The sequence below is a fragment of the Ranitomeya variabilis genome, chromosome 4 (assembly GCF_051348905.1).
Source record: "Ranitomeya variabilis isolate aRanVar5 chromosome 4, aRanVar5.hap1, whole genome shotgun sequence".
Classification (NCBI taxonomy): Eukaryota; Metazoa; Chordata; class Amphibia; order Anura; family Dendrobatidae; genus Ranitomeya; species Ranitomeya variabilis.
In genome coordinates this window covers 400,704,466-400,731,983 of record NC_135235.1, presented here as the reverse complement: position 1 = coordinate 400,731,983, position 27,518 = coordinate 400,704,466, and the positions used below count along the sequence as shown (strand labels likewise).

Sequence of the window (27,518 nt, the reverse complement as noted above, 5' to 3'; positions counted from 1 at the left end):
CCGGTAAGACTAATTACCGTTTTTGTGTCACCAATGATAGCAACCTCCTCAACTCTTCATCATCTCGTCTGGTTCCAAGTTTTGTCCAACATAGAATCTTCTTCAACATCCATAATTCGGGATGACCGATTCTTCTGGGTGTGAAATGGCCAACGCTCCCTGCCCCCACCGCCTGATTTCCACCCCGAGATTTGCCCTGCCTAATAGTGCTAATACTATGGACAAGGTCTGTAGCACATCAGCTCGCAGAGCCTGCAATATAGTTTAGTATTCTTCTCACCATATCTTCCAAGAACAAATGTTGGTTGGCTGTCCCCATCCTCCAAAATATCGCCTGGAGGAAGTTTTCCAGATGCACTATGTTCCTCAGCCACTAAGTTGCTCTGGGTTCAAGGATTTGAGACAGACTAGAAACAGATGTCTTTGACAGATTGGAAATTTCATTATGTACAGCATTAAAGGGGCTGTCTGGTCTTGTAGTGAAAGTCTACAGACTTCTGAATTCTTATCATGTGCTCACTATATGCTGTCGGGATACTTCAGTGTTGCTGCCATGACCAGGTTGTCACGTGACAGCAAGTATATGATTCGCATACAACTAGCAAACATTTGCTAAACCTTAACCTCTTATTGTTTTTATTTTATTAAATAATGACGTTGAACCAAAATGAAAAATAATTTAATGCAACCTAAAATGCCAGGTTGCAAGTTGGTCTACATTCATTCTTACGGCCAGTAATGAACATGCGGCCACAATGTATATTGCTGTGGGGCATCTGACACCTTTGGCCTGCTCAGGGAGTGTGCAGTATGTGTGGAATGGAGCTGGGCCTTTATTTTGCAGATTCTTGTGAATCTCAGATTGTGTGAATTTGCTTGGGACGGTGTATTTCAGGAAACTCTACTGGAATTAGACCCTCAGTGGATGGATCGGCTCATCTCTACACCTAGGCTCAACCCTGATGCCATCACCTCTGCTTCTTACCACAGAAATTCCATCTATTCTATGTGTGACTGACTGTTGTACCAAGTTCTGAGTCTGGGCAGTGCCCAAATCAAATATGGCCCCTGCTCCATCACAATGATGTCATGGCCATGTGATCAGTCACATGTGTAGGAGGAGTCTGGCTGTGCTGTGTAGAAGGTAAAACTAGTTTCTTTATGCTTCATGATTGTATGCAGTGTGCGGTTTTAGTCTTCTGATTTAATGCAGAATTGTACTGTATAACAGCAGTGTATAGAAAGCTCATGTAGCAGAGCTGTGAATGTGTATGTAATGTGCATGTAGTGGAGATAATATGTGTAATGTGCATGTAGCACGGCTGTGATTGTAATGTGCATGTAGTGAAGATGTATGTGTCATGTGCATGTAGTGGAGATGTATGTGTAATGTGCATGTTGTGGAGATGTATGTGTAATGTGCATGAAGTGGAGATGTATGTGTAATGTGCATGTAGCAGGGCTGTGATTGTAATGTGCATATAGTGGAGATGTATGTGTAATGTGCATGAAGTGGAGATGTATGTGTAATGTGCATGTAGCAGGGCTGTGATTGTAATGTGCATGTAGTGAAGATGTATGTGTCATGTGCATGTAGTGAAGATGTATGTGTCATGTGCATGTAGTGGAGATGTATGTGTAATGTGCATGTAGTGGAGATGTATGTGTAATGTGCATGTTGTGGAGATGTATGTGTAATGTGCATGAAGTGGAGATGTATGTGTAATGTGCATGTAGCAGGGCTGTGATTGTAATGTGCATGTAGTGAAGATGTATGTGTCATGTGCATGTAGTGGAGATGTATGTGTCATGTGCATGTAGCAGGGCTGTGATTGTAATGTGCATGTAGTGGAGATGTATGTGTCATGTGCATGTAGCAGGGCTGTGATTGTAATGTGCATGTAGTGAAGATGTATGTGTCATGTGCATGTAGTGGAGATGTATGTGTAATGTGCATGTAGCAGGGCTGTGATTGTAATGTGCATGTAGTGGAGATGTATGTGTAATGTGCATGTAGTGACGATGTATGTGTAATGTGCATGTAGTGACGATGTATGTGTAATGTGCATGTAGCAGGGCTGTGATTGTAATGTGCATGTAGTGGAGATGTATGTGTCATGTGCATGTAGTAGAGATGTATGTGTAATGTGCATGTAGTGACGATGTATGTGTAATGTGCATGTAGCAGGGCTGTGATTGTAATGTGCATGTAGTGGAGATGTATGTGTCATGTGCATGTAGCAGGGCTGTGATTGTAATGTGCATGTAGTGGAGATGTATGTGTCATGTGCATGTAGCAGGGCTGTGATTGTAATGTGCATGTAGTGGAGATGTATGTGTAATGTGCATGTAGTGGAGATGTACAGTTAGGTCCATATATATTTGGACAGAGACAACATTTTTCTAATTTTGGTTATAGACCTTACCACATTGAATTTTAGACAACACAATTCAGATGCAGTTGAATTTCAGACTTTCAGCTTTCATTTGAGGGTATCCACATTAAAATTGGATGAAGGGTTTAGGAGTTTCAGCTCCTTAACATGTGCCACCCTGTTTTTAAAGGGACCAAAAGTAATTGGACAGATTCAATAATTTTAAATAAAATGTTCATTTCTAGTACTTGGTTGAAAACCCTTTGTTGGCAATGACTGCCTGAAGTCTTGAACTCATGGACATCACCAGATGCTGTGTTTCCTCCTTTTTGATGCTCTGTCAGGCCTTCACTGCGGTGGTTTTCAGTTGCTGTTTGTTTGTGGGCCTTACTGTCTGAAGTTTAGTCTTTAACAAGTGAAATGCATGCTCAAGTGGGTTGAGATCAGGTGACTGACTTGGCCATTCAAGAATATTCCACTTCTTTGCTTTAATAAACTCCTGGGTTGCTTTGGCTTTATGTTTTGGGTCATTGTCCATCTGTAGTAAGAAACGACGACCAATCAGTTTGGCTGCATTTGTCTGGATCTGAGCACACAGTATGGCTCTGAATACCTCAGAATTCATTCGGCTGCTTCTGTCCTGTGTCACATCATCAATAAACACTAGTGACCCAGTGCCACTGGCAGCCATGCATGCCCAAGCCATCACACTGCCTCCGCCGTGTTTTACAGATGATGTGGTATGCTTTGGATCATGAGCTGCACCACGCCTTCACCATACTTTTCTCTTTCCATCATTCTGGTAGAGGCTGATCTTGGTTTCATCTGTCCAAAGAATGTTCTTCCAGAACTGTGCTGGCTTTTTTAGATGTTTTATAGCAAAGTCCAGTCTAGCCTTTTTATTCTTGATTCTTATGAGTGGCTTGCACCGTGCAGTGAACCCTCTGTAGTTACTTTCATGCAGTCTTCTCTTTATGGTAGATTTGGATATTGATACGCCGACCTCCTGGAGAGTGTTGGTCACTTGGTTGGCTGTTGTGAAGGGGTTTCTCTTCACCATGGAGATTATTCTGCGATCATCCACCACTGTTGTCTTCCGTGGGTGCCCAGGTCTTTTTGCATTGATGAGTTCACCAGTGCTTTCTTTCCTTCTCAGGATGTACCAAACTGTAGATTTTGCCACTCCTAATATTGTAGCAATTTCTCGGATGGGTTTTTTATGTTTTTGCAGCTTAAGGATGGCTTGTTTCACCTGCATGGAGAACTCCTTTGACCGCATGTTTACTTCACAGCAAAACCTTCCAAATGCAAGCACCACATCTCAAATCAACTCCAGGCCTTTTATCTGCTTAATTGAGAATGACATAACAAAGGGATTGCCCACACCTGTCCATGAAATAGCCTGGGAGTCAATTGTCCAATTACTTTTGGTCCCTTTAAAAACAGGGCGGCACATGTTAAGGAGCTGAAACTCGTAAACCCTTCATCCAATTTTAATGTGGATACCCTCAAATGAAAGCTGAAAGTCTGAACTTCAGCTGCATCTGAATTGTTTTGTTTAAAATTCATTGTGGTAATGTCTATAACAAAATTAGAAAAATGTTGTCTCTATCCAAATATATATGGACCTAACTGTATGTGTAATGTGCATGTAGTGGAGATGTATGTGTAATGTGCATGTTGTAGTGATGTATGTGTAATGTGCATGTTGTGGAGATGTATGTGTAACGTAAAAAGTGGAGATCTGGGCAAAAGTTTAAAGTGGGGCCCTAAATGCTCACATACTGCACACCACAGAAACATTTTAATTGTCTTTACACGCGCCGAGTTCAGGCCGCTGGTAAGTGGCTCTTGCTAATGTGGATACAACCGACGCGTTTCAGCTCCAAAGAGCCTTATTGATGGATGTTGGGCAGTGTGAACTGGCATTACTCAGGTATAAATAGCGACCAAGTCACACACCTGCATCATTCCAAGCTATGGGTAGATTGAGATCAACGTCAGAGTAATTGCACCTATGAATTCCTTGTGTCAAGCCACTCATGACCAATAGACAACGCCATGGAGAAAAAATACTGGACTGTTGCTCAGTGGCCCAAGGTGTTGGTTTCAGATGAAAGTAAATTTTGCATTTCATTTGGAAATCAAGGTCCCAGAGTCTGGAGGAAGAGTGGAGAGACAGACAATCCAATCTGCTTGAGGTCTAGTGTGAACTTTCCACAATCAGTGATGGTTTGGGGAGCCATGTCATCTGCTGGTGTAGGTCCACTGTGTTTTATCAAGACCTGTCATGAATCCCCAATGGCTAGGGATAGCACAGGATAAGCAAAGTATAATAAATATCGGACGAGCTCTAGGGTGATGGAACCTGGGCTGACCGCTGCCCTACGCCTGACAAACGCAACTAGAGATAGCCAGGGAGCGTGCCTACGTTGGTTCTAGACGCCACGCACCAGCCTAAGAGCTAACTAGTACTGCAGAGAAAACAAAGACCTCACTTGCCTCCAGAGGAATTAACCCCAAAGATATAGTTGCCCCCCACATGTATTGACGGTGAAATGAGAGGAAGGCACATACATAGAGATGATGTATATAGCTTTAGCAAATAGAGGCCCGCTGAAAATTAGAAAGCAGAATGACACAAAAGGGGACTGAGCGGTCAGCAAAAAACCCTAATCAAAAAAACCATCCTGAGATTACAAGAACCCATGTGCCAACTCATGGCACATGGGGAGAACCTCAGTCCACTAGAGCAACCAGCTAACAAAGAGACATTCTAAGCAAGCTGGACAAAAAACCAAACAACTGAAAATCAGCACTTAGCTTATCCTGAAAGATCTGGGAGCAGGTAGGCAGGAACCAAACAGAGCACATCTGAACACATTGATAGCCGGCAAGGGAAATGACAGAGAGGCCAGGTAAAATAGGAAACACCCAGCCTCTGATGGACAGATGGAAACCAAAGGCCGCAACCCACCAAAGTCACCCAGTACCAGCAGTAACCACCAGAGGGAGCCCGCAAACAGAATCCACAACAGTACCCCCCCCTTGAGGAGGGGTCACCGAACCCTCACGAGAACCCCCAGGGCGATCAGGGTGAGCTCTATGGAAGGCGCGGACCAAATCAGTCGCATGAACATCGGAGGCGACCACCCAGGAATTGTCCTCCTGACCATAACCCTTCCACTTAACCAAATACTGGAGTTTGCGTCTGGAAACACGAGAATCCAAGATCTTTTCAACAACATACTCCAATTCTCCCTCCACCAGCACCGGAGCAGGAGGCTCGACCGAAGGAACAACAGGCACCTCATACCTCCGCAACAACGACCGATGGAACACATTATGAATAGCGAACGATGCTGGGAGATCCAAACGGAAAGATACAGGGTTAAGAATCTCCGAGATCCTATAAGGACCGATGAACCGAGGCTTGAACTTAGGAGAAGAGACCTTCATAGGGACAAAACGAGAAGACAACCACACCAAGTCCCCAATAAGAAGTCGGGGACCCACGCGGCGACGGCGATTAGCAAACTGCTGAGTCTTCTCCTGAGATAACTTCAAATTGTCCACCACCTGATTCCAAATGTGATGTAGCCTGTCCACCACCACGTCCACTCCAGGACAATCCGAAGACTCCACCTGACCAGAGGAAAAACGAGGATGAAACCCCGAATTACAAAAAAAAGGAGAGACCAACGTGGCCGAACTAGCCCGATTATTAAGAGCAAATTCGGCCAGTGGCAAAAAAGCAACCCAGTCATCCTGATCAGCAGAAACAAAACACCTCAAATAAGTTTCCAAGGTCTGATTAGTTCGCTCCGTCTGGCCATTCGTCTGAGGATGGAATGCAGACGAGAAAGACAAATCAATGCCCATCTTGGCACAAAACGTCCGCCAAAATCTAGACACAAACTGGGATCCCCTGTCAGAAACGATATTCTCCGGAATCCCATGCAAACGAACCACGTTCTGAAAAAATAAAGGGACCAACTCAGAGGAGGAAGGCAACTTAGGCAAGGGCACCAAATGAACCATCTTAGAAAAGCGGTCACACACAACCCAGATAACGGACATTTTCTGTGAAACCGGGAGATCAGAAATAAAATCCATGGAAATGTGCGTCCAAGGCCTCTTCGGGATGGGCAAGGATAACAACAACCCACTAGCCCGTGAACAGCAAGGCTTAGCTCGAGCACACACTTCACAAGACTGCACAAAGGTACGCACATCCCTAGACAAGGAAGGCCACCAAAAAGACCTGGCCACCAAGTCTCTTGTACCAAATATTCCAGGATGACCAGCCAACACAGAAGAATGGACCTCGGAGATGACTCTACTGGTCCAATCATCCGGAACAAACAGTCTTTCTGGTGGACATCGATCCGGTTTATCCACCTGAAACTCCTGCAATGCGCGTCGCAAGTCTGGGGATACGGCGGATAATATTACTCCATCCCTAAGGATACCAGCAGGCCCAGTGTCTCCAGGAGAGTCAGGCACAAAACTCCTGGAAAGAGCATCTGCCTTCACATTCTTTGAACCTGGCAGGTATGAAACCACGAAATTGAAACGAGAAAAAAATAACGACCAACGAGCCTGTCTAGGATTCAAACGCCTGGCAGACTCAAGGTAAATGAGATTCTTGTGATCAGTCAAGACCACCACGCGATGTTTAGCACCCTCAAGCCAATGACGCCACTCCTCAAATGCCCACTTCATGGCCAAAAGCTCCCGATTACCCACATCATAATTGCGCTCGGCGGGCGAGAATTTTCTAGAGAAGAAAGCACATGGCTTCATCACCGAGCCATTAGAACTTCTCTGTGACAAAACCGCCCCCGCTCCAATCTCGGAAGCATCAACCTCCACCTGGAAAGGAAGTGAAACATCTGGTTGACACAACACAGGAGCAGAAGAAAACCGGCGCTTAAGTTCCCGAAAGGCCTCCACGGCCGCAGGAGACCAATCAGCAACATCAGCACCCTTTTTAGTCAAATCAGTCAAAGGTTTAACAATACTGGAAAAATTAGCAATGAACCGACGATAAAAATTAGCAAACCCCAAGAACTTCTGAAGGCTCTTAACAGATGTAGGTTGTGTCCAGTCACAAATAGCCTGAACCTTAACGGGATCCATCTCAATAGTAGAAGGAGAAAAAATGTACCCCAAAAAAGAAATCTTCTGGACTCCGAAGAGACACTTTGAGCCCTTCACAAACAGAGAATTGGCCTGCAAAACCTGAAACACCTTCCTGACCTGTAGAACATGAGACTCCCAGTCATCAGAAAACACCAAAATATCATCCAAATACACAATCATAAACTTATCCAGATATTCACGGAAAATATTGTGCATAAAGGACTGAAAGACTGACGGAGCATTGGAGAGTCCAAAAGGCATTACCAAATACTCAAAATGGCCCTCAGGCGTATTAAATGCGGTTTTCCACTCATCACCCTGTTTTATCCGCACCAGATTATACGCACCACGAAGATCTATTTTAGTGAACCACCTAGCCCCCTTAATGCGAGCAAACAAATCAGTAAATAATGGCAATGGATACTGGTATTTGACTGTAATCTTATTCAGAAGGCGATAATCTATACAAGGCCTCAGGGAACCATCTTTTTTTGCCACGAAAAAAAAAACCTGCTCCCAGAGGGGACGAAGATGGACGAATATGTCCCTTTTCCAAGGACTCCTTAATATAATTCCGCATAGCAGTATGCTCTGGCAGTGACAGATTAAATAAACGACCCTTAGGGAACTTACTGCCAGGAATCAATTCTATAGCACAGTCACACTCTCTATGGGGAGGGAGTGAATTGAGCTTAGGCTCCTCAAAAACATCCCTATAATCCGACAAAAACGCAGGGATCTCCGAAGGAGTAGATGAAGCTATAGAAATCGGAGGTGCATCATCATGAACCCTGTGACATCCCCAGCTTAGCACAGACATTGTTTTCCAGTCCAGGACAGGATTATGAGTTTGTAACCATGGCAGACCAAGCACTAGTACATCATGTAAATTATACAGTACAAGGAAGCGAATCACCTCCTGATGAACGGGAGTCATGCGCATGGTCACTTGTGTCCAATACTGCGGTTTATTCATAGCCAATGGTGTAGAATCAATTCCTTTCAGAGGAATAGGAACTTCCAGAGGCTCTAGACTAAAACCGCAGCGTTTAGCAAATGACCAATCCATAAGACTCAGGGCAGCGCCTGAATCCACATAGGCATCGACGGAAATGGAAGACAGTGAAAAAATCAGAGTCACAGACAAAATGAACTTAGACTGCAGAGTATCAATGGCAAAAGATTTATCAACCCTTTTTGTGCGTTTAGAGCATGCTGATATAACATGAGCTGAATCACCACAATAAAAACACAAACCATTTTTCCGCCTATAATTTTGCCGTTCACTTCTGGACTGAATTCTATCACATTGCATAGTCTCAGGTGCCTGTTCAGAAGACACCGCCAACTGGTGCACGGGTTTGCGCTCCCGTAAACGCCGATCAATCTGAATGGCCATAGCCATAGACTCATTCAGACCTGTAGGCGCAGGGAACCCCACCATAATATCCTTAATGGCCTCAGAAAGACCATTTCTGAAGTTTGCAGCCAGGGCGCACTCATTCCACTGAGTAAGCACCGACCATTTCCGAAATTTCTGACAATATATTTCCGCTTCATCATGCCCCTGAGAGAGGGCCAATAAAGCCTTTTCAGCCTGAATCTCTAGGTTAGGTTCCTCATAGAGCAATCCCAATGCCAGAAAAAACGCATCCACACTGAGCAATGCAGGATCCCCTGGTGCCAATGCAAATGCCCAATTCTGAGGGTCGCCCCGTAGGAACGATATAACAATCTTGACCTGTTGAGCAGGGTCTCCAGAGGAGCGAGATTTCAAAGAGAGAAACAATTTACAATTGTTCCTGAAATTCAGGAAGGTAGATCTATCTCCAGAAAAAAACTCTGGAATAGGAATTCTAGGTTCAGACATGGGAGTGTGAACAACGAAATCCTGTATGTTTTGAACCTTTGCCGCGAGATTACTCAGGCTGGAAGCCAAACTCTGGACATCCATGATAAACAGCTAAGATCAGAGCCATTCAAGGGTTAAGAGGAGGTAAGAAGCAGCTAGACAGCAATTAAGGGCTAGGCAGCAAAACTCTGAAGGAAAAAAAAAAAAAAAAAAAATTTTCCTTGAACACTTCTTTTCCTCCTGCTTCAGCCCAAACAATTAACACTTTGTGGGCCGGCTATACTGTCATGAATCCCCAATGGCTAGGGATAGCACAGGATAAGCAAAGTATAATAAATATCGGACGAGCTCTAGGGTGATGGAACCTGGGCTGACCGCTGCCCTACGCCTGACAAACGCAACTAGAGATAGCCAGGGAGCGTGCCTACGTTGGTTCTAGACGCCACGCACCAGCCTAAGAGCTAACTAGTACTGCAGAGAAAACAAAGACCTCACTTGCCTCCAGAGGAATTAACCCCAAAGATATAGTTGCCCCCCACATGTATTGACGGTGAAATGAGAGGAAGGCACATACATAGAGATGATGTATATAGCTTTAGCAAATAGAGGCCCGCTGAAAACTAGAAAGCAGAATGACACAAAAGGGGACTGAGTGGTCAGCAAAAAACCCTAATCAAAAAAACCATCCTGAGATTACAAGAACCCATGTGCCAACTCATGGCACATGGGGAGAACCTCAGTCCACTAGAGCAACCAGCTAACAAAGAGACATTCTAAGCAAGCTGGACAAAAAACCAAACAACTGAAAATCAGCACTTAGCTTATCCTGAAAGATCTGGGAGCAGGTAGGCAGGAACCAAACAGAGCACATCTGAACACATTGATAGCCGGCAAGGGAAATGACAGAGAGGCCAGGTAAAATAGGAAACACCCAGCCTCTGATGGACAGATGGAAACCAAAGGCCGCAACCCACCAAAGTCACCCAGTACCAGCAGTAACCACCAGAGGGAGCCCGCAAACAGAATCCACAACAAGACCAAAGTCAGCGCAGCCATCTACCAGGAAATTTCAGAGCACTTCATGCTTCCCTCTGCCGACAAGCTTATTGGAGATGGAAATTTAATTCTCCAGCAGGACATGGCACCTGTCCACTCTGCCAAAAGTACCAATACCTGGTTTAAAAACAACAGTATCACTGTGTTTGATTGGCCAGCAAACTCACCTGACATTAACCCCATAGAGAATCTATAGGGTATAGTCAAGAAGGAAGATGAGAGACACCAGACCCAACAATGCAGACGAGAAGAAGGCTGCTATCAAAACAACCTGGGCTTCCATAACACCTCAGCAGTGCCACAGGCTGATCGCCTCCATGCCACGCCGCAGTGATGCAGTAGTTGATGCAAAAGGAGCCCCGACCAAGTATTGAGTGCAATTACTGAACATACATTTCAGTAGGTCAACATTTCAGATTTTAACCCCTTTCTGATGTTGGACGGTATAGTATGTCTGACTTAGAAACCCCGCTTTGAGGTGGGCTCCGGCACTGAGCCTACCTCAAAGCCGCGACATGTCAGCTGTTTTCAACAGCTGACATGTGCCTGCAATAGGCGCGGGTGGATTCACGATCAGCCCATGCCTATTAACTAGTTAAATGCCACCCCGTGTCTGTTGACTCCCTCTGTCTGCCCTTTTCCCAGTGTTTCCCTGTTTGTTTGTTTGTTTGTTTGATTCTCTGGTTTTTGACTTGGCTCGTATTCGGACTCGCTTCTGCCTTCTGTCTTTGTCTTATCCGCTTCTGACCGTTGCTGAACCCGCTGGCTTGTTCCTGACCACATATACTGCTGCTACTATTGGTATTTCTGCTTCTAATGGTTTTTTGACTCGGTTTGTCTGACCACTCTTTCGCCACTTGGTGGCGTCTGTGCTGTTGCTCTGTGAGTGCAGTATAGCGCAACCTCCACCAGGGGGAACTGAAGAGGGAAGTGAGACTGCACACACAGAGCAGCAGCACAGACGCCACCAAGTGGCGAGAGAGTGGTTAGACAAGCCAAGGGAAACACTGGGAAAAGGGCAGACAGAGGGAGTCAACAGACATGGGGCAAGTCAGGGATCACAGCAGGACAGATCAAGAGCTACCAGAGTCAGGTTGACACGCCGAAGGCAGAACTATAGCTGACATTGCCAGCAGGATGCATCTGACCTAAATAGCACACCTGAACCCAGAAGGAGACAGAGCAAAGTTAACCCTTGACATGATCTGCCTGGAAAAAGGGCAGACAGGATTAAACCCTGGAATCATGACAACCGAGATGAGAAAACCAAAGAGAAATGGACACCCGAGCTATGTAAAATTCTCAATAATTTTTATTTTTTAATTTGTCTTCGTCCCTATTGCATTTGTTATTTATTTTGTTATATGATTCTGTAATAAAAATTATTGAGAATTTTACATAGCTCGGGTGTCCATTTCTCTTTGGTTTTCTAATAGCTTTTTATGGAAGAGCTTGTCTATTGCATGCCCCCTTTTTTGGTTTAATATACCGAGATAATGACTTTTGGGTTTTCATTAGCTGTAAGCCATAATCATCAACATTAACAGAAATAAAAACTTGAAACAGGTCACTCTGTTTGTAATGACTATATAATATATGAGTTTCATTTCTTTTTGTATTGACGATCTGAAATAAATTAACTTTTTGATGATATTCTAATTTTATGAGAAACACCTGTAGCTCAAAAAGCACCATCAGTACATAAAAACAGCACTAGAACCACCTTCAGAACTATCCCTTCTTTATGTGTTCATTCTATACTGTGCCTTCTCTCTATATTGCCTCATCTCAACAGCCACCCATACACAGGAAAATGACCCCTATTGTGCAGTATGATGCCCCCTATACACACTATGATGACCCATAGCCCCCTGGCCCTACACAGTGTATGATGTCCTCACAATATGTTTCTCTCATTTCACTCCCTATGCACAGCATAGCTCCCCCGTTATACATTATATATAATGCCCCTTGGCCCTCTATGTAAGTATGATTGCCCAGAGTCACCCATAAACAATATAATGCCTACATAGCCCCCTATACACAGTATAATGGCCCTTAGCCACCTACAGTATATACAGTAAGATGCCATCAAAGTCTTCCCGACTCCCAAGCTGCAAGATTGAACAAAAATAAATAAATCTTCCACTCACCTAATCCTGGTTCCTGTCTATTTCAGCCGTGTCTCTTCATCGGGCTTGTCTAGCATTGGGCAGGTTCTGGCGGCACCATTTAATAATATCCTCCCTCTCCACTAGAGTGACGGGTCTCTCCTTATTCATGCTTGCAGGGAGAGACATGACACTCTGAGGACAACGGCTGGCGAAAAGTCGCAGGGGACCCATTTGTCCCTAGTCTCCAATGCAGTGGCTATTAAACTATGTTTTTCTCTAAAACGCCACAGCATTTCAGAGTTAAACATAGATGGTTTAAGTCGTGCAACCACGGGCTAATATATGTTGCATGTTAATAGGGCAGCATTTATCAGCTGTCAGGTTCGCTTTAATATCCCAAGTGATTCCTCCATATATTGTACATTACCTAAACTACCTTATCTATAATACTGAAGAGAAATCATGTATTATATTCCTGAACCATAATGATTTAAATGTAATTTTATTTCCTGTGCTTGGTGCATCATTAAATTAGATGTATTTAAGAAATAACATTATATGTCATTGGGTTGTCATATCTATACGCGGTATGATGTGCGGTTGGTGAAGCTCTAAACATGTGTGACAAGCGGATGGTGGAGCTATATGCGTGTATGAGGGGCAGGTGGTGGAATTATACATGTGTGACAAGTGGGCGGTGGAGCTATATGCGTGTGTGAGGGATGGGTAGTGGAATTATACATGTGTGACAAGCGGGCGGTGGAGCTATATGCATGTGTGAGGGGTGGATGATAAAGCTATACGTGTATGCGACAAATGGTTGGAGGAACTATACACTTTTGTGATAAGCGGGTGGTGGAGCTATGCATATGTGTGAGGGGTGGTGTAATATTTATAGGGGATAACTCAGGAGACTCTTTGCGTGGAACCAGACAACTACAGGACACAGTTTTATAAGTGGTAAAGTCTATATTATCACACGGTGATTCAAACAGGTGCAGAGAGAAACTCAAGTCCACAACACTTGGTGTAAATAATAAACGCAGCTTAACAATCTATAGGGAACTTCAGAGGAAAATGCAATCACGCAGAAAGTCTATGAAGCACAATTATTCTTGAGGATACTTGACACGAATAAGTCCTTGTCTAGTCCAAACACAGATAGATATGCTTATAAGGCAGTTCAAGCAATGTCTTATCTCAACCAGGAAGGCCTGGGTGATAGTCTCAGGTTTAAGCAGAGCAGCAGCAGCTTACATGTCCAGCAAATGCAGATGGAAGTAAACACGAGCAGCAGATGAAGGAGGGTTACTGGAAACTGGTGTATGCAGCAGGAACTCAGAGCAGAGTAGCAGGATAACCACACAGGTTCACAGGAGCAGGTATATAGCCAGGGAGCCACCAGGGTCAGGAGCTGGATGCAAGGCAGAATACTCTAGCACAGACTGAAGGCTGGGGTGGAGTTTTATAGCAGAAAGACACAGTGCACATGAGACCTACGACACCATCTTGGAAAAGGGCAGTAATGCACAAAAGGTAATAAAAATGTTCATAGTCCTGACAGGTGGGTGGTGGAGCTTTCCATGTGTGACAAGCGAGTGGTGGAGCTATATATGTGTGTGATGGATAAGTGGTGGAGCTATACGTGTTCTGATGTACGGTTGATGGAGCTATATGCATGTAAGATGATCAGGTGGTTGAGCTATACACATGTGTGACAAGCATTTGGTGGAGCTATATATGTGTGTGATGGATAAGTGGTGGAGCTATACGTGTTCTGATGTACAGTTGGTGGAGCTATACGCATGTGAGATGATCAGGTGATGGAGCTATACACATGTGTGACAAGCAGGTGGTGGAGCTATATATGTGTGTGATGGATAAGTGGTGGAGCTATAGACGTTCTAATGTACGGTTGGTTGAGCTATACGCATGTGAGATGATCAGGTGGTGGAGCTATACACATGTGTGACAAGACGGCGGTAGAGCCATACGTGTTGCGTTGTGATATATGGTTGGTAAAGCTGTATATGTGTGACAAGCGGGTAGTGGAGCTATACCTGTTCTGATGTACGGCTGGTGGAGTTATACACACGTGTGACAAGCAGGTGGTGGAGCTAGACGCGTGTGACAAGACGGCGGTAGATCCATACGTGTTGCGTTGTGATATATGGTTGGTAAACCTGTGCATGTATGACAAGCGGGTAGTGGAGCTATACCTGTTCTGATGTACGGCTGGTGGAGCTATACACACGTGTGACAAGCGGGTGTTGAAGCTATACACGTGTATGAGGGGTGAATGGTGGAATTATACATGTGTGACAAGCGGGTGATGGTGCTATATGCATGTGTAACAGGTGGGTGGTGGAGCTACATGCTTTATGATGTGTGGTTGTTGGAGATATACACGTGTATCAAGTGGGTCTAGGAGCTGTACAGATGAGACAAGCGGGAGGTGGAACTATATGTATGTGAGAGGATCAGGTGGAATAGTTTTACAGTACATGTGTGTGATGAGTGGTTGGCTGACCGATATGCACTCATGATAGACGGGTGGTGGAGCTGTAAGATTTTTTTAAATGCCTTTCTGGGGGGATTTTTGGCCCATGCGTCAGTTTAGCCCTTTTGGGGTGGCTGTGTTTTCATTGTCGATGTAACTCCTTATTACATACATTTTAGAGAAGGTCCTGGCCACATAACTGCACTGATACAATGACTGAGTGCAGGTTTCTCTACATCTAATATATATATAATTATGTCTCTCACTAAACTCTACATACACGTAAAATCGTTGCTGTGTTGTGCTGAATGACCGTCATTCTGAAGCCTCTCCATATCCAAGGTGATGTTCTCTTCACTGAACAAGCCACCACACATGGAGCAGATTTCCCAGAAGATAATAAGCCTCAATCTAGAGATCATCTGTTTGTTAACTGGAGAGGTGAGTAATTTGGGGATTATGTTGCATGACATGACTCGTAGGCAGTACTGGTGATACATTTGACCTATACATTTCACATGCCCATATATTAATTTAAAACAAGCAAGTGGCATTTTTGGCAGCTTGTACACATTAGTATAACCATCTATTGACTAGATTTTTCTTTATAACTGAATCCTGCAAATACTGCACAGTATATGATTTTACAATGAGTTAGATGTATGAAAGTGTAAGACCTGTTCACATGTTCAGGATTTTACATAGATTTAAGCACAGAAGAACACTGAAACCTTCCATTGCATGACCCTCACGGAAGGTGTATATGATTTACAGGTGACTATCGATGTATGAGGCTCTCAGTATTGTAGTCTAAGGCAGGGGAGTTTATGATCCATAGCCACAAGCACATATGGCCTTCTCCTTCTGGAGGAGTGCTAATAAAGTGAAAAAGGATTCACAGTTCTTCCAATAGGTGCAGGCTCATTTTCTGTACTCCTATTATTCATTTATGAGATATAAATATGCCAGAAATGTCTCAAATGGTAATATCCTTATAAGTTATAATGCATCCCTTGGGAGTGATTCAACATGGCCCTCTGACTACAAAAGGTTGCACAACCCTTCTCTATGCATTAGAGCATGCAAACACCACGCTGAAGCTGACCTGATGGCTGGATTCAGCCAGCTTCAGTTCCCCAACGCTGTCTACCATACTGAAAAGGCACAGCTGTCTCTGCTGGTAGCATGCCGCTGGTCCAAACTGTCAATCTTCAGGAGCGTGCTGCCCCCTGAAAACCAGGAAGCCTGGAGGCTGAGAAGTGTTGCATTCCTGAGGAAAGATAACAATGGTGCTAATTTTTGTGCAGATCCGTGGCACAGCAAACTGGATATCCATGGTCGATATTAAATTACTAACCATACTCGTTAGATGGCTGTCGGCTGAATGATGCTTCAGTGTTCTCTATGAGAGAACCATCGCCAAACATGTCTGTTGGCAGCTTATTCCTGGGAGACAATACTTTAAGTCCAAAATCGGACATGCCGGATCAATATTTTCCTCTATGATAAATTGTACAGGATTGCTGTACACATTAGACTGTTGGGCGAACCCATTTATAAGGGTTTAGGGTCTAGCAGAACCATTTGGGGACACATTTCACACATAAGATAAACGTAGAACTTCTGTCAATTAATAATTGACATGGCTGCAGACAAGGGATTTGGAGAATGTATATAACAAATGTATACATTTGTATACATCTCTCCATACATAGGATTACACAGTGGTCAAGAAGATATCTGGAGAGGGTGTGATATCCAGCAACTATCCTAATATATTAGGAGAAGGGTGCAAAACCCAGAGTTCCATCACAGAGCCTCCTCCTCACTTATTGATCCATGATAAGAACAAAGAGCAGAAGATCCTAGATCTCACCAACAAGATAATTGAGCTCCTGACTGGAGAGGTGAGCGCTGCTGGGAATAATAGTACATTATACAATAACACAATGGTTAATGTGTCTGGATGATGACTGTATCATTATGTGTCAGGTTTCTATAAGATGTCAGGATGTTTCTGTCCATTTCTCCATGGAGGAGTGGGACTATATAGAAGAGCACAAGAAAAAGTACAGGAACATCATGATGGAGAACCACCAGAACCTCACAAAACTAAGTAAGGAGAGACACTTTTTTGTTTGTAAAAGTGATCAGTTTCAAATGTCACCTAAATACTTTAATCCTCATGTGTTTTCTACAGGTAGCTTAACTAATAAAAGAATGTCAAAGGGATGTCCCAGCTCCACATTTGCACAGGATTGTCCACTGAATAGTCAGGTAGGTCTTTACTTTTGGCTCTAAAGGTCTTTCTGTGAGCTAAAGTTTTGCAACAGATACAGATTTCAAGATATGACTTGAGGCTATGTATAAAATCATTATAGAGAAAAAGAAAATGATGAACAGCTTCACAGGAGCGCCAAGCTGGTGTTAGGGGTGGTTAAAACGGAAGATACGCTGCAGCTCCAGCCGGAAGCCTCACAAGAGGATCAAACAAGAAGGGACAAAAAAACGGTCATATGAGCGCATGCGAGACGGTGAGTTGATATAAAATCTTTATTAGTTTAAACAACATGTTTCAACGGAATAGATCCTTTCTTCCTCATGTGGCAGTTATAGGTAGTGTGGGGTGGGAAAAGTATATAAAGGGAAGGCGGCCTATGAACAATCAGAAACAATTCCACAGACCGCCCACATAGTTGAACAGGCAAATCAAGGCTCCACTAAAAGAATGTAACAGGGATGATGCAAAACAAAACACATAATTTAAAAACAATCTAAAATTAAAAGACAAAAATAAGAACAGTGCACATAAAATATGCACATAATTAATATATGAATAGCAGCACGCATATATTATGTAATGTTCTCAATAGTGAGGTTTAACCCTTCAGGGGCCAGTGAGCCAACCTTAAAAATCCAGAAACTCTCCCTTCTTATTAGATTATTATACCGGTCAGGCCAATCATCTGGAATCTGGTCGATAACAGTAGGTTTTAATGTATTCCAATTCTTTTGATGCACTAAAGAAAAGTGTTTAGAAAGACTATGTAGCATGAACCCATTACGGATGTTTTTTTATCGTCCGACCAATGTACTGCAAACCACAACCACACTCAATTAAATACTGTAAATGACGTTGCAGGATTGGCAGTTAACATGGCAGTTGATTTTGAAGCTGGCACCTGTAGTACGGGACTTGAATTCCTGTGTCCTATGTGGTTTGCAGTAAATTGGTCGGATGATACAGAAGATGCATGCTAGACTCAACAAGCACCGTCAAAACATCCGTAATGGGTTCATGCTACATAGTCTTTCTAAACACTTTTCTTTAGTGCATCAAAAGAATTGGAATACATTAAAACTTACTGTTATCGACCAGATTCCAGATGATTGGCCTGACCGGTATAATAATCTAATAAGAAGGGAGAGTTTCTGGATTTTTAAGGTTGGCACACTGGCCCCTGAAGGGTTAAACCTCACTATTGAGAAAATTACATAATATATGCATGCTGCTATTCATATATTAATTATGTGTATATTTTATGTGCACTGTTCTTACTTGTCTTTTAATTTTAGATTGTTTTTAAATTATGTGTTTTATTTTGTATCATCCCTGTTATATTCCTTTAGTGGAGCCTTGATTGGCCCGTTTTAACTATGTGGGCGGTCTGTGGAATTGTGTCTGATTCTTCATAGGCCGCCTTCCCTTTATATACTTTTCCCACCCCACTCTACCTATAACTGCCACCTGAGGAAGACGGATCTATTCCGTTGAAACGCATTGTGGAAACTAATAAATGAAGATTTTTATATCAACTAACCGTCTTGCATGCGCTCCTATGACCGTTTTTTTTGTCCCTTCATGTATAAAATCATGACTGCTTGAGACTTAACTTGTAGATGAAAAGCATTCTGTATTCCCAATGCAGCATTAATAAGTCTAAGAGCCTGTGCCCACGATCTGGAATTAGCAGTGCTTTGGAGGCAGCGTATGAACGTATGAACCGTGTGGATTTACTGTGTCCAATACTTTTGATTCATGTAATTTCTCTTGCGGAGACTAGCGTCTAAGCAAGAGAAATTGATATGCTGGAAAGACACGCCGCATGTCGGTGTCCATGAGTGATACGCAGGCAACTATGGACGCATAGTGGACATAAGATTTCTAGAACTCCCATATCCACTATGCTGTCACAACTAGTCTTTGCGGGTTTGACGCTGCATAAGTACGCTGCGTCAAACGTGCAGCAATTCCTGAATGTGGGCACATACCCTTAAGGCTTCTTGGCTGTCAGATGAATGGTATATTAGGCTACCTGTCAGTAAAACACTAACAGATTGGATAATGCACTGCACTCTATAAGTAGTGCAATGTAGTATCTATGTCATCAGTGGATGTCATGTTCAAGTCCCTTTGTGGGATTGATATAATTATTTTAAAATAAAATGAAAAAAAATTCATATGTATCCTTAACCCCTTTCTGGCCTTGAACGTACTATTCCGTCCATGTGACCTGGGACTTAATTCCCATGGACGGGATAGTACGTCATAGGCGATCAGCCTCGCTCACAGTGAAAGCGCGGCTGATCGCGGCCTGGTGTCAGCTGATTCTCATAGTGCACTTTAACCCCCGCCACACTGCAATCAAACATGATCGCAGCTTTCCAGAGCGGGGTCCCGATCGCTGCCATGGAGACCCAATGTCGTCATGATGACATCCGGGTCTCCAGAGCTGAGAGACTTACTGTCATGCGCAGTAATGATCAGGAAGTCTCTCAGGTCAGTGTGCAGTATCTGCAATATCTGCAACGCTGACAGTTTCTATAGCATGCGGATGCTGCTTCATATGCATGCTATAGAAGCGATCAGCCTGCACAAAATGAGTGTCCCTTAGTGGGACAAAGTGTCAAAGTAAAAATTAATTCAAACAATTTTTTTTTAATAATTGTAAAAATATTTAAAAGAATAATAAAAAATAATAATAAAAAAAATCAATATTTATTCGATCAATAAATAAATATTTGAATAAAAAATAAAAATCGAAACAATAAAAGTACACATATTTAGTATCGCCGCGTCCGTAACGACCCATCCTATAAAACTGTCCCACTAGTTAACCCCTTTAGTGAACACCATTAAAAAAAAGGCAAAAAAAACAATGCTTTATCATCATACCTCCGAACAAAAAGTGGACTAACACGCTATCAAAAAGACGGATATAATAAAACAAGGTACCGCTGAAAACCTCATCTTGTCCCACAAAAAAACAAGCCGCCATATAGCTCCATCACCAGAAAAATAAAAAAATGATAGCTCTCAGAATAAAGCGATGCAAAAATAATTATTTTTTATATAAAATAATTTTTTTATATAAAATAATTTTTATTGTATAAAAGCGCCAAAACATAAAAAAATATAAATGAGGTATCGCTGTCATCGTACTGACCCGAAGAATAAAACTGCTTTATCAATTTTACCACACGCGGAACGGTATAAACGCCCCCCAAAAGAAATTCATAAATTGCTGGTTTTTGTTAATTCTCCCTAACAAAAATCGGAATAAAAAGCGATCAAAAAATGTTATGTGCCCGAAAATGGTACCAATAAAAACGTCAACTCGTCCCGCAAAAAACAAGACCTCACATGACACTGTGGGCCAAAATATGGAAAAATTATAGCTCTCAAAATGTGGTGATGCAAAAACTGTTTTTTGCAATAAAAAGCATCTTTTAGTGTGTAACAGCTGCCAAACATAAAAAAACCGCTATAAAAAGTAAATCAAACCCCCCTTTATCACCTTCTTAGTTAGGGAAAAATAATAAAATAAAAAAATGTATTTATTTCCAGTTAGTGTTACGGTTAAAGTTAGGGTTAGGGTTGGGACTAAAGTTAGGGTTAGGGTTGGGGCTAAAGTTCGGATTACGGTTACGGTTGGGATTAGGGTTAGGGTTTGGATTAGGGTTGGGATTAGGGGTGTGTTAGGGTTAGGTTTATGGTTAGGGTTATGATTAGGGGTGTGTTGGGGTTAGGGTTGGAGTTAGAATGGGGGGGTTTCCACTGTTTAGGCACATCAGGGGCTCTCCAAACGCGACATGGCGTCTGATCTCAATTCCAGCCAATTCTGAGTTGAAAAAGTAAAACGGTGCTCCTTCCCTTCCAAGCTCTGCCATGCGCCCAAACAGTGGTCCCCCCCCCACATATGGGGTATCAGCGTACTCAGGACAGATTTTATATACACCCTGGTTTTAAACTTTTTTTAATAAATGTGAAGCTTTATCTTACCTGATTTTTACGGCTGCTGGATTCCTTCTATCTTCTACTACTAAATAGTCACTTAAAAAGAAAACGATGAAATAACGGTCCAACAAGTAATATTCCGAAAAATGAATATACTTTATTAGGTGATTAACATGACCAAAATGTAAGTAGGGAAAATGACACCGCAGGAAAAACGTGGGAAAAGAGCAGGAGGCGCGTGCCCAGGATAATGTCCAAACCAGATAGATAATAATAAAAAATTAGCAAAATGCGAACTAAACTATAAAAACTAAATAAACATAACGAAAAAAACCTGGATTAGACATGGTAAAGGTGCGGAACATTATTATCATATTATCGTAGTAATCTATAGTGATCAATAGTCAGCCATTTAGCTAGTGTACAGAAGCTGCTGCAAGTAGCACATAGTAAAGATGGTACATATTAGCAATATTGAAACAATATGCCCGCTCCTGCAAACATCATCACAATATGGTGGCTGGCAGTCACTTACCGCACTAAGGACAGTTATACCTGGGACCGCGCCTCCGCCCCTACGCGCGTTTCGGCAGAAACACCTTCGTCAGGGGGCAGAGATATGGAGTGCACAACGAGTTTAAAAAGCACCCGCACCGGAAATGAGTTTTGCCGGTGACCGGAAGTGACGATGCGGTACCATGGAGAATACGGCGCCGGCCGCTACCGAGTGCAGCCGAAGGACTCCGAGTTCACAGGGGCCCCATGTGACCCGGAGCACCAACCAGCTACACCACGGCACGCAGGCGCACACGGGCCCCACGGCAATCGCACCAACACAAGGACCGGCAAAGATTATTATGGATGTATGCTACAAAGACATGACATTACCTATATAAGCACAGACTGTACCCATTCGGACAATTAACCGATGACTTTGCATCTTATAGCGGGCATCATACAGCATGTATATAGTAATAAGAAAAATATATAAGAATAACCCACCATGTATATCAAAATTCAACTGCAAGGTATTATCCGCTAAACAGTATTATACACATAATAATAAAATCAACAATCCCAGTATTACAGCAAAATAGTAGTAACACATACTAATGACTAATACTCATGGTGGAACACCATATATAGCAATTAAGGTTAGAAAAAGGTCCAATATGATGCCAAACAGAAAATACAAAAATAGATAAATGTATATAATTAAGCTAGGCATTTAATCTTCAATAGTCCATCCCACAGTGTACTTCATTTCACAGATATTCATATAGGCAGACTAGTCTTCTGTGCACATCATCCTATTGGCCATGCGGTTCAGTCATGTTGTAGGGAAAAAAAGTAGCAGTGGACAACCATAGACATCATTCCGGTGACGTGCAGTGCTAAGACAAAACAAAATTAAAAGGTTATTAAAAACAATACCCAACATAGTTCCGACAGAGTCGCTGTCGGACCAACGACCAATGTATGTAGGACGGACGAGAACTGGAAAAGAATAATAATTAGATACAATAACAACTGTATGGTCAGAGGAACGGGGCAAAGCTAATATTTTCATTTAATCCAGCAGGCTGGACCGTGCCCAGTGTCCAAATCCACTTGGATTCGACACGGGCCAGCCTCTGGAATGTGCCCCCTCCACGGATCCCAACCTCCAAAAGATCTATACCCCTAGCTCTAAGAAGACTGGCATTGCAACCATGAAACATCTTAAAATGGCGTGGGATAGTTTTCAGGGTGGAGATGTCATCCACTGCCACCGCCGCCTCGATGCCCAAAACATGTTCGCGAATACGTGTTTTCAAAAAACGAGTCGTCATGCCCACATACATTTTGGTACATGGGCATGTGACCACATATATTACGTTCTTACTTAAACAAGTTATTCTTTTCTTGATTTTAAATTCTCGTGATCTGTCAAAATTATGGAATACGCAAATTCTTTCCATGTTGGGGCAAGCGACGCAGCGGCCACAGGGGACGCACCCCACCCTGACCGCCATAGAATCGAGGAACGTGGGAACCCGCCCTCCCGTATAGTGACTATGGACTAACAAGTCTCTAAGGTTTCTAGACCTTCTGGCTGCAATGCCAGCCCTCTCCGGTAAATACCGTGCAATAACTGGATCAGCTCGTAATACGTGCCAGGATTTTTTTGTAGTATTTCTTTCATCTTTGGGAATTGGGAATGGTATTTGGTGGTGAATCGGACTATCTCGTGATTAGATCTATCGTTACTTTTATACAACAGAGTATCCCTTGAAGAATGTTTGGCCCTATTAAATGCCTTTTTGATACTTCGTTTGCTATGGCCTCTCATTAGCAATCTATTTTTCAAATCCTCGGCCTGACTAACAAAGTCCGCCTCTGTTGAACACAATCGCCGCAGGCGAAGGAATTGGCCAGTTGGTATAGCCCGAATGACAAGATCAGGATGCGAGGAGGAGGCGTGCAATAAAAGATTGGTGGAAGTCGGTTTCCTATATAGAGTGGTCTGAACATCTCCACATGAATCACGTTTCAGCATGACATCTAAGAATTCGATTGAATTGCCATCAAACTTATATGTCAATGTTATATTACTGTCATTATTATTCAGGGATGTCATAAATGTCCTCAAACCATCAACTGAACCCTGCCAGACAATCATAATGTCGTCAATGTACCGCGTCCAAAGAAGGACGCGGCACATTGACTCCGGATGGTCAGGCAGGGGGAGGTCCCTCTCCCACAGCCCCAAGAACAGGTTGGCGTACGCCGGGGCGAAGGGAGCCCCCATCGCTGTTCCTTGGAGCTGTAGGAAGAAGGACCCCTTAAAAATGAAAAAATTATGCGTTAACGAGAATTCTAACAACTGACAAATAAAATCCTTCATTTCCTTAGAAAGGCTAGACATGTTAAGGAAGAATTGGACTGCTCTAAGACCATCTTGATGTCGGATGCTGGTGTACAGAGACTCTACATCAGCTGTCACCAGCAATTCATCCTTGTCTAAATGTATACCGTCCATCAATCTCAAAAATTCACCGGTATCTTTCAAGTAAGATGGTAAACTAACCACCAACGGTTGCAATTTTGAATCCAACCACTGATTAACCTTCTCCAGATAGTTCCCTCTACCTGATATAATCGGACGACCAGGGGGCGTCCTCATGTCCTTGTGGACCTTGGGAAGAAGGTAAAAGGTAGGGACTGTGGGTTCACTTACCACCAGCGCAGAGGCCAATTCACTTGTAATAACCCCCACATCCCTAGCCCCCTTAATAATGTCAGTAAGCTGTTTAGAGAAGGCGGACAAGGGGTTAAACGTCAGTTTCTTATAGCATACATGGTTGTTCAGCTGGCGAAAGGCCTCCCTTTCATACATAGTATTAGGCCAGACAACAACGTTACCCCCCTTGTCCGCCGGTTTAAAAACGACATCCCCAAGGTCCTGAAGGACACGAAGGCGCCCCCTTTCCTCCTTTGACAAATTATCCCTATATATATGTCTAGGGATCTCACAAAATTCTTTGGTTACTAATTGAACAAATAAATCCACATTGGGACATGAAGCAAGGGGGGGAAACTTCTTAGATTTAGAACGAATGGAGGCCGGGATCATACCTCCCTCCGGGGTGTCATGTTCCACCGCCAATTCTTCCAATGTACGGAGAGCTATCTGTTCTTCTTCTGTGGGAAAAAGGGCAGCTAGATTATCATTAAAGAAATATTTCTTGAAGATCAAGGAAATGGCAAAAAGATGGAGGTCCTTGACTGCTTCAAAAACATCAAATGATGCTGCCGGCGAGAAGGATAAGCCTCTTTCTAACAACTGAAGATCTATGGTAGTAAATTCATGTGAGCTGAGATTGATTACCTTGTTGTTGTATTTCCGAAATTCAGAGGAAATATCATCACGTCTGTATGGATGGTACGTGTAATCTTTCTGATTACGTGTAGTCATTCTAGACCCAGTTGACATGGAGGATGCTGATCGTTCAGAAATATCACTAGCAGATGAGATTGAAATCTGAGATGGAATCCGTTTCATAGTGCCATCCGACGGTCTGCCTTTCCTCCATAAATACACCTTCCTACTTTCATAGTCATGACGATCCCTATTAATCTTGGAAGATTGTGTCTCTTGAATTTTTTTAACAGTGCCATCAATGGCCTTCTCAATCTGCTTGTGACATGAATCAAGTTGTTCCACAGTCCCTTGTGATTCTAACTCATCCTCCGTTGTTTTGATAGACTTATCTAGCTGTTCAATGACATTTTTATTATAATCACTCAACAATTTCATAAGCTGCATAGAGCAATTATTGCACGCCTCCTCCCAACCAGTCACTAAGGCGGCATCATCAACAGGGAAGGTAGGAATGACTCTAACCCTCAGACCACGTGGAATCATTTTCCTAGTTTGGTAACCTTCCAGAAAAGTACAGTTCCACCATAGTTTTGTCCGTTTCACAATCATATTTTGTAATTCCATAACTCGATCGTCCCATCTACGGTCGCTGGTCGACAGAGGGATGGAAATATCCCCTCCAAACGCTTGGTCAATATGTGAGCGCCAGGCAGTCTCTCTGGCTTTCAGATCCATGCCTATAAGAAAATCTGTGCAAAACACAGCAAAGAGTAAATAGCCACTTATAGAACTAGTCACCATGGTAGAACATAATAAGACAACAATCTATACCACTAGTGACCAAGACCCACAGGGCCTATCATCAGTTACATAAACCACTTAAAAAGAAAACGATGAAATAACGGTCCAACAAGTTTACTACTAAATAGTGAAAGATATTTAAAAAAAAGGAGAAATTACTGTTTTATGTTGATCAGGATAGGACACATACAGGCCCCAGCCACTTGTGGGCACAACCCGGCAGATATCAGTAGACGTAATTTCACCAGCCACGCTTTCCTCCCGATGTGGAGGTGGAATACCATTTTAGAATTGAATACAATTGTGTTTAAAAAGTAGTCTTCAGAAATACATAATTCTTGACGTTCCTCAAAACAATGGCACCAAAAGTCCAAAACGGTACAAGGGGGCAATTTATCATTCCACCTAAGTCCCGGGTGATTACACATTTGCTATACTATTTGTTACTTTTTTATTTTTCCAGCGCATACATCACTAGACTTAATGGTGGTGGGAACTTAGTGGAAAGACATTTTGCTACACGAGACCCTTTAGATTTACTATAATTTACTCAGATATTTGCCAGAAATTATAATGAAAATCATTGTAAATTTGATTTCCTGGGATAAGGTCTACAAGACGTGCGTTTATATTTTTAAGAGGTGTGCTTATTAATAAATTCTGACTTGTTCCCCTTTTGAAAAAAATCCCAAACATTTAGTGTCTTAGATCTGATCATGATGGCATTTAATACATATGCACCATTAGATAGCTGGGATGTTGCTGGGGTATTGATAGCGGTCTGTGGTAAACTATTCCTTATTTATTCCTTACGGTGAATCAGCAGCAAGATTTGGTCAGTGTAGAAGATAAAGTCCTAGCTGAAATAGAAGACGTGTATCTGAAGGGTGATCATCAGTACAAGGAGGAAGAAATTCCTGTGGCTATTCAGCCAGGTGAGTAAAGACCAAATGTGAGGTAAAGTATCTGCAGTGGGATATAGACCAGAACCTGCTTACATTCAGTTTCTTGCAATTCACTCTTATGGAGTTAAGTCAAACGTGTGGAGTCAACATCTGATGGCAAAAATGTACATCACATTCATGTGGCCATGTGACTAACCGCTCGCATCGCCACCCCTGAGGAATCAAGACAGTGTGCACCCCAAACACTGCCACAATTCAGCAATCTGCAGTCACATAGTGACGGAACGAGAAAGAGTTTTAGTCAACAATTATGGCATCATGTCAAAACAAACCAAAATACAACAATGTTAGAGGATAAGATGCCAAAACATAAAAATGGACATGTATCAGGTTCAGTACAAATAATGTGAGATCCGAAAAAGAAAAATGTACACATGAACCAAAAATAATGAAAAAAATAAAACTTTTATTGGTTAAGAAAAAAACACAACAATGACAGAAAGGTTAAAAAGTGGGAAAGCACAAAGTGGCACCAAAACCCACCATATATCAAATAGAGGCTGTATACAATAGGTTATATACAACAAATGACTTTCCAAGGTAATATATACAAAACAGAGAAAATCCTGTAGTTATGATATTCACAAAGGAAAGTACAAGAAATTCA

The 27,518-nt window shown here is 42.7% G+C and overlaps 1 protein-coding gene across 2 annotated transcripts in view; it reads left to right on the top strand.

Moving 5' to 3' along the window:
• Positions 1–1,116: 1,116 nt before the first annotated feature.
• LOC143764916 (gastrula zinc finger protein XlCGF66.1-like) overlaps positions 1,117–27,518 on the top strand; it is a 40,706-nt gene continuing 14,304 nt past the window's right edge. The window contains exons 1-6 of one of the 2 annotated variants that reach the window (XM_077251026.1): positions 1,117–1,144; positions 15,385–15,483; positions 16,758–16,949; positions 17,035–17,158; positions 17,243–17,319; positions 26,770–26,881. In XM_077251026.1, coding sequence (XP_077107141.1) covers positions 15,388–15,483; positions 16,758–16,949; positions 17,035–17,158; positions 17,243–17,319; positions 26,770–26,881 — 601 coding nt within the window. In that variant the 5' untranslated portion in view covers positions 1,117–1,144; positions 15,385–15,387. Of the gene's footprint in view, positions 1,145–13,457; positions 15,484–16,757; positions 16,950–17,034; positions 17,159–17,242; positions 17,320–26,769; positions 26,882–27,518 lie in introns of those variants that run through there. The other variant, XM_077251025.1, reaches the window with a different exon arrangement.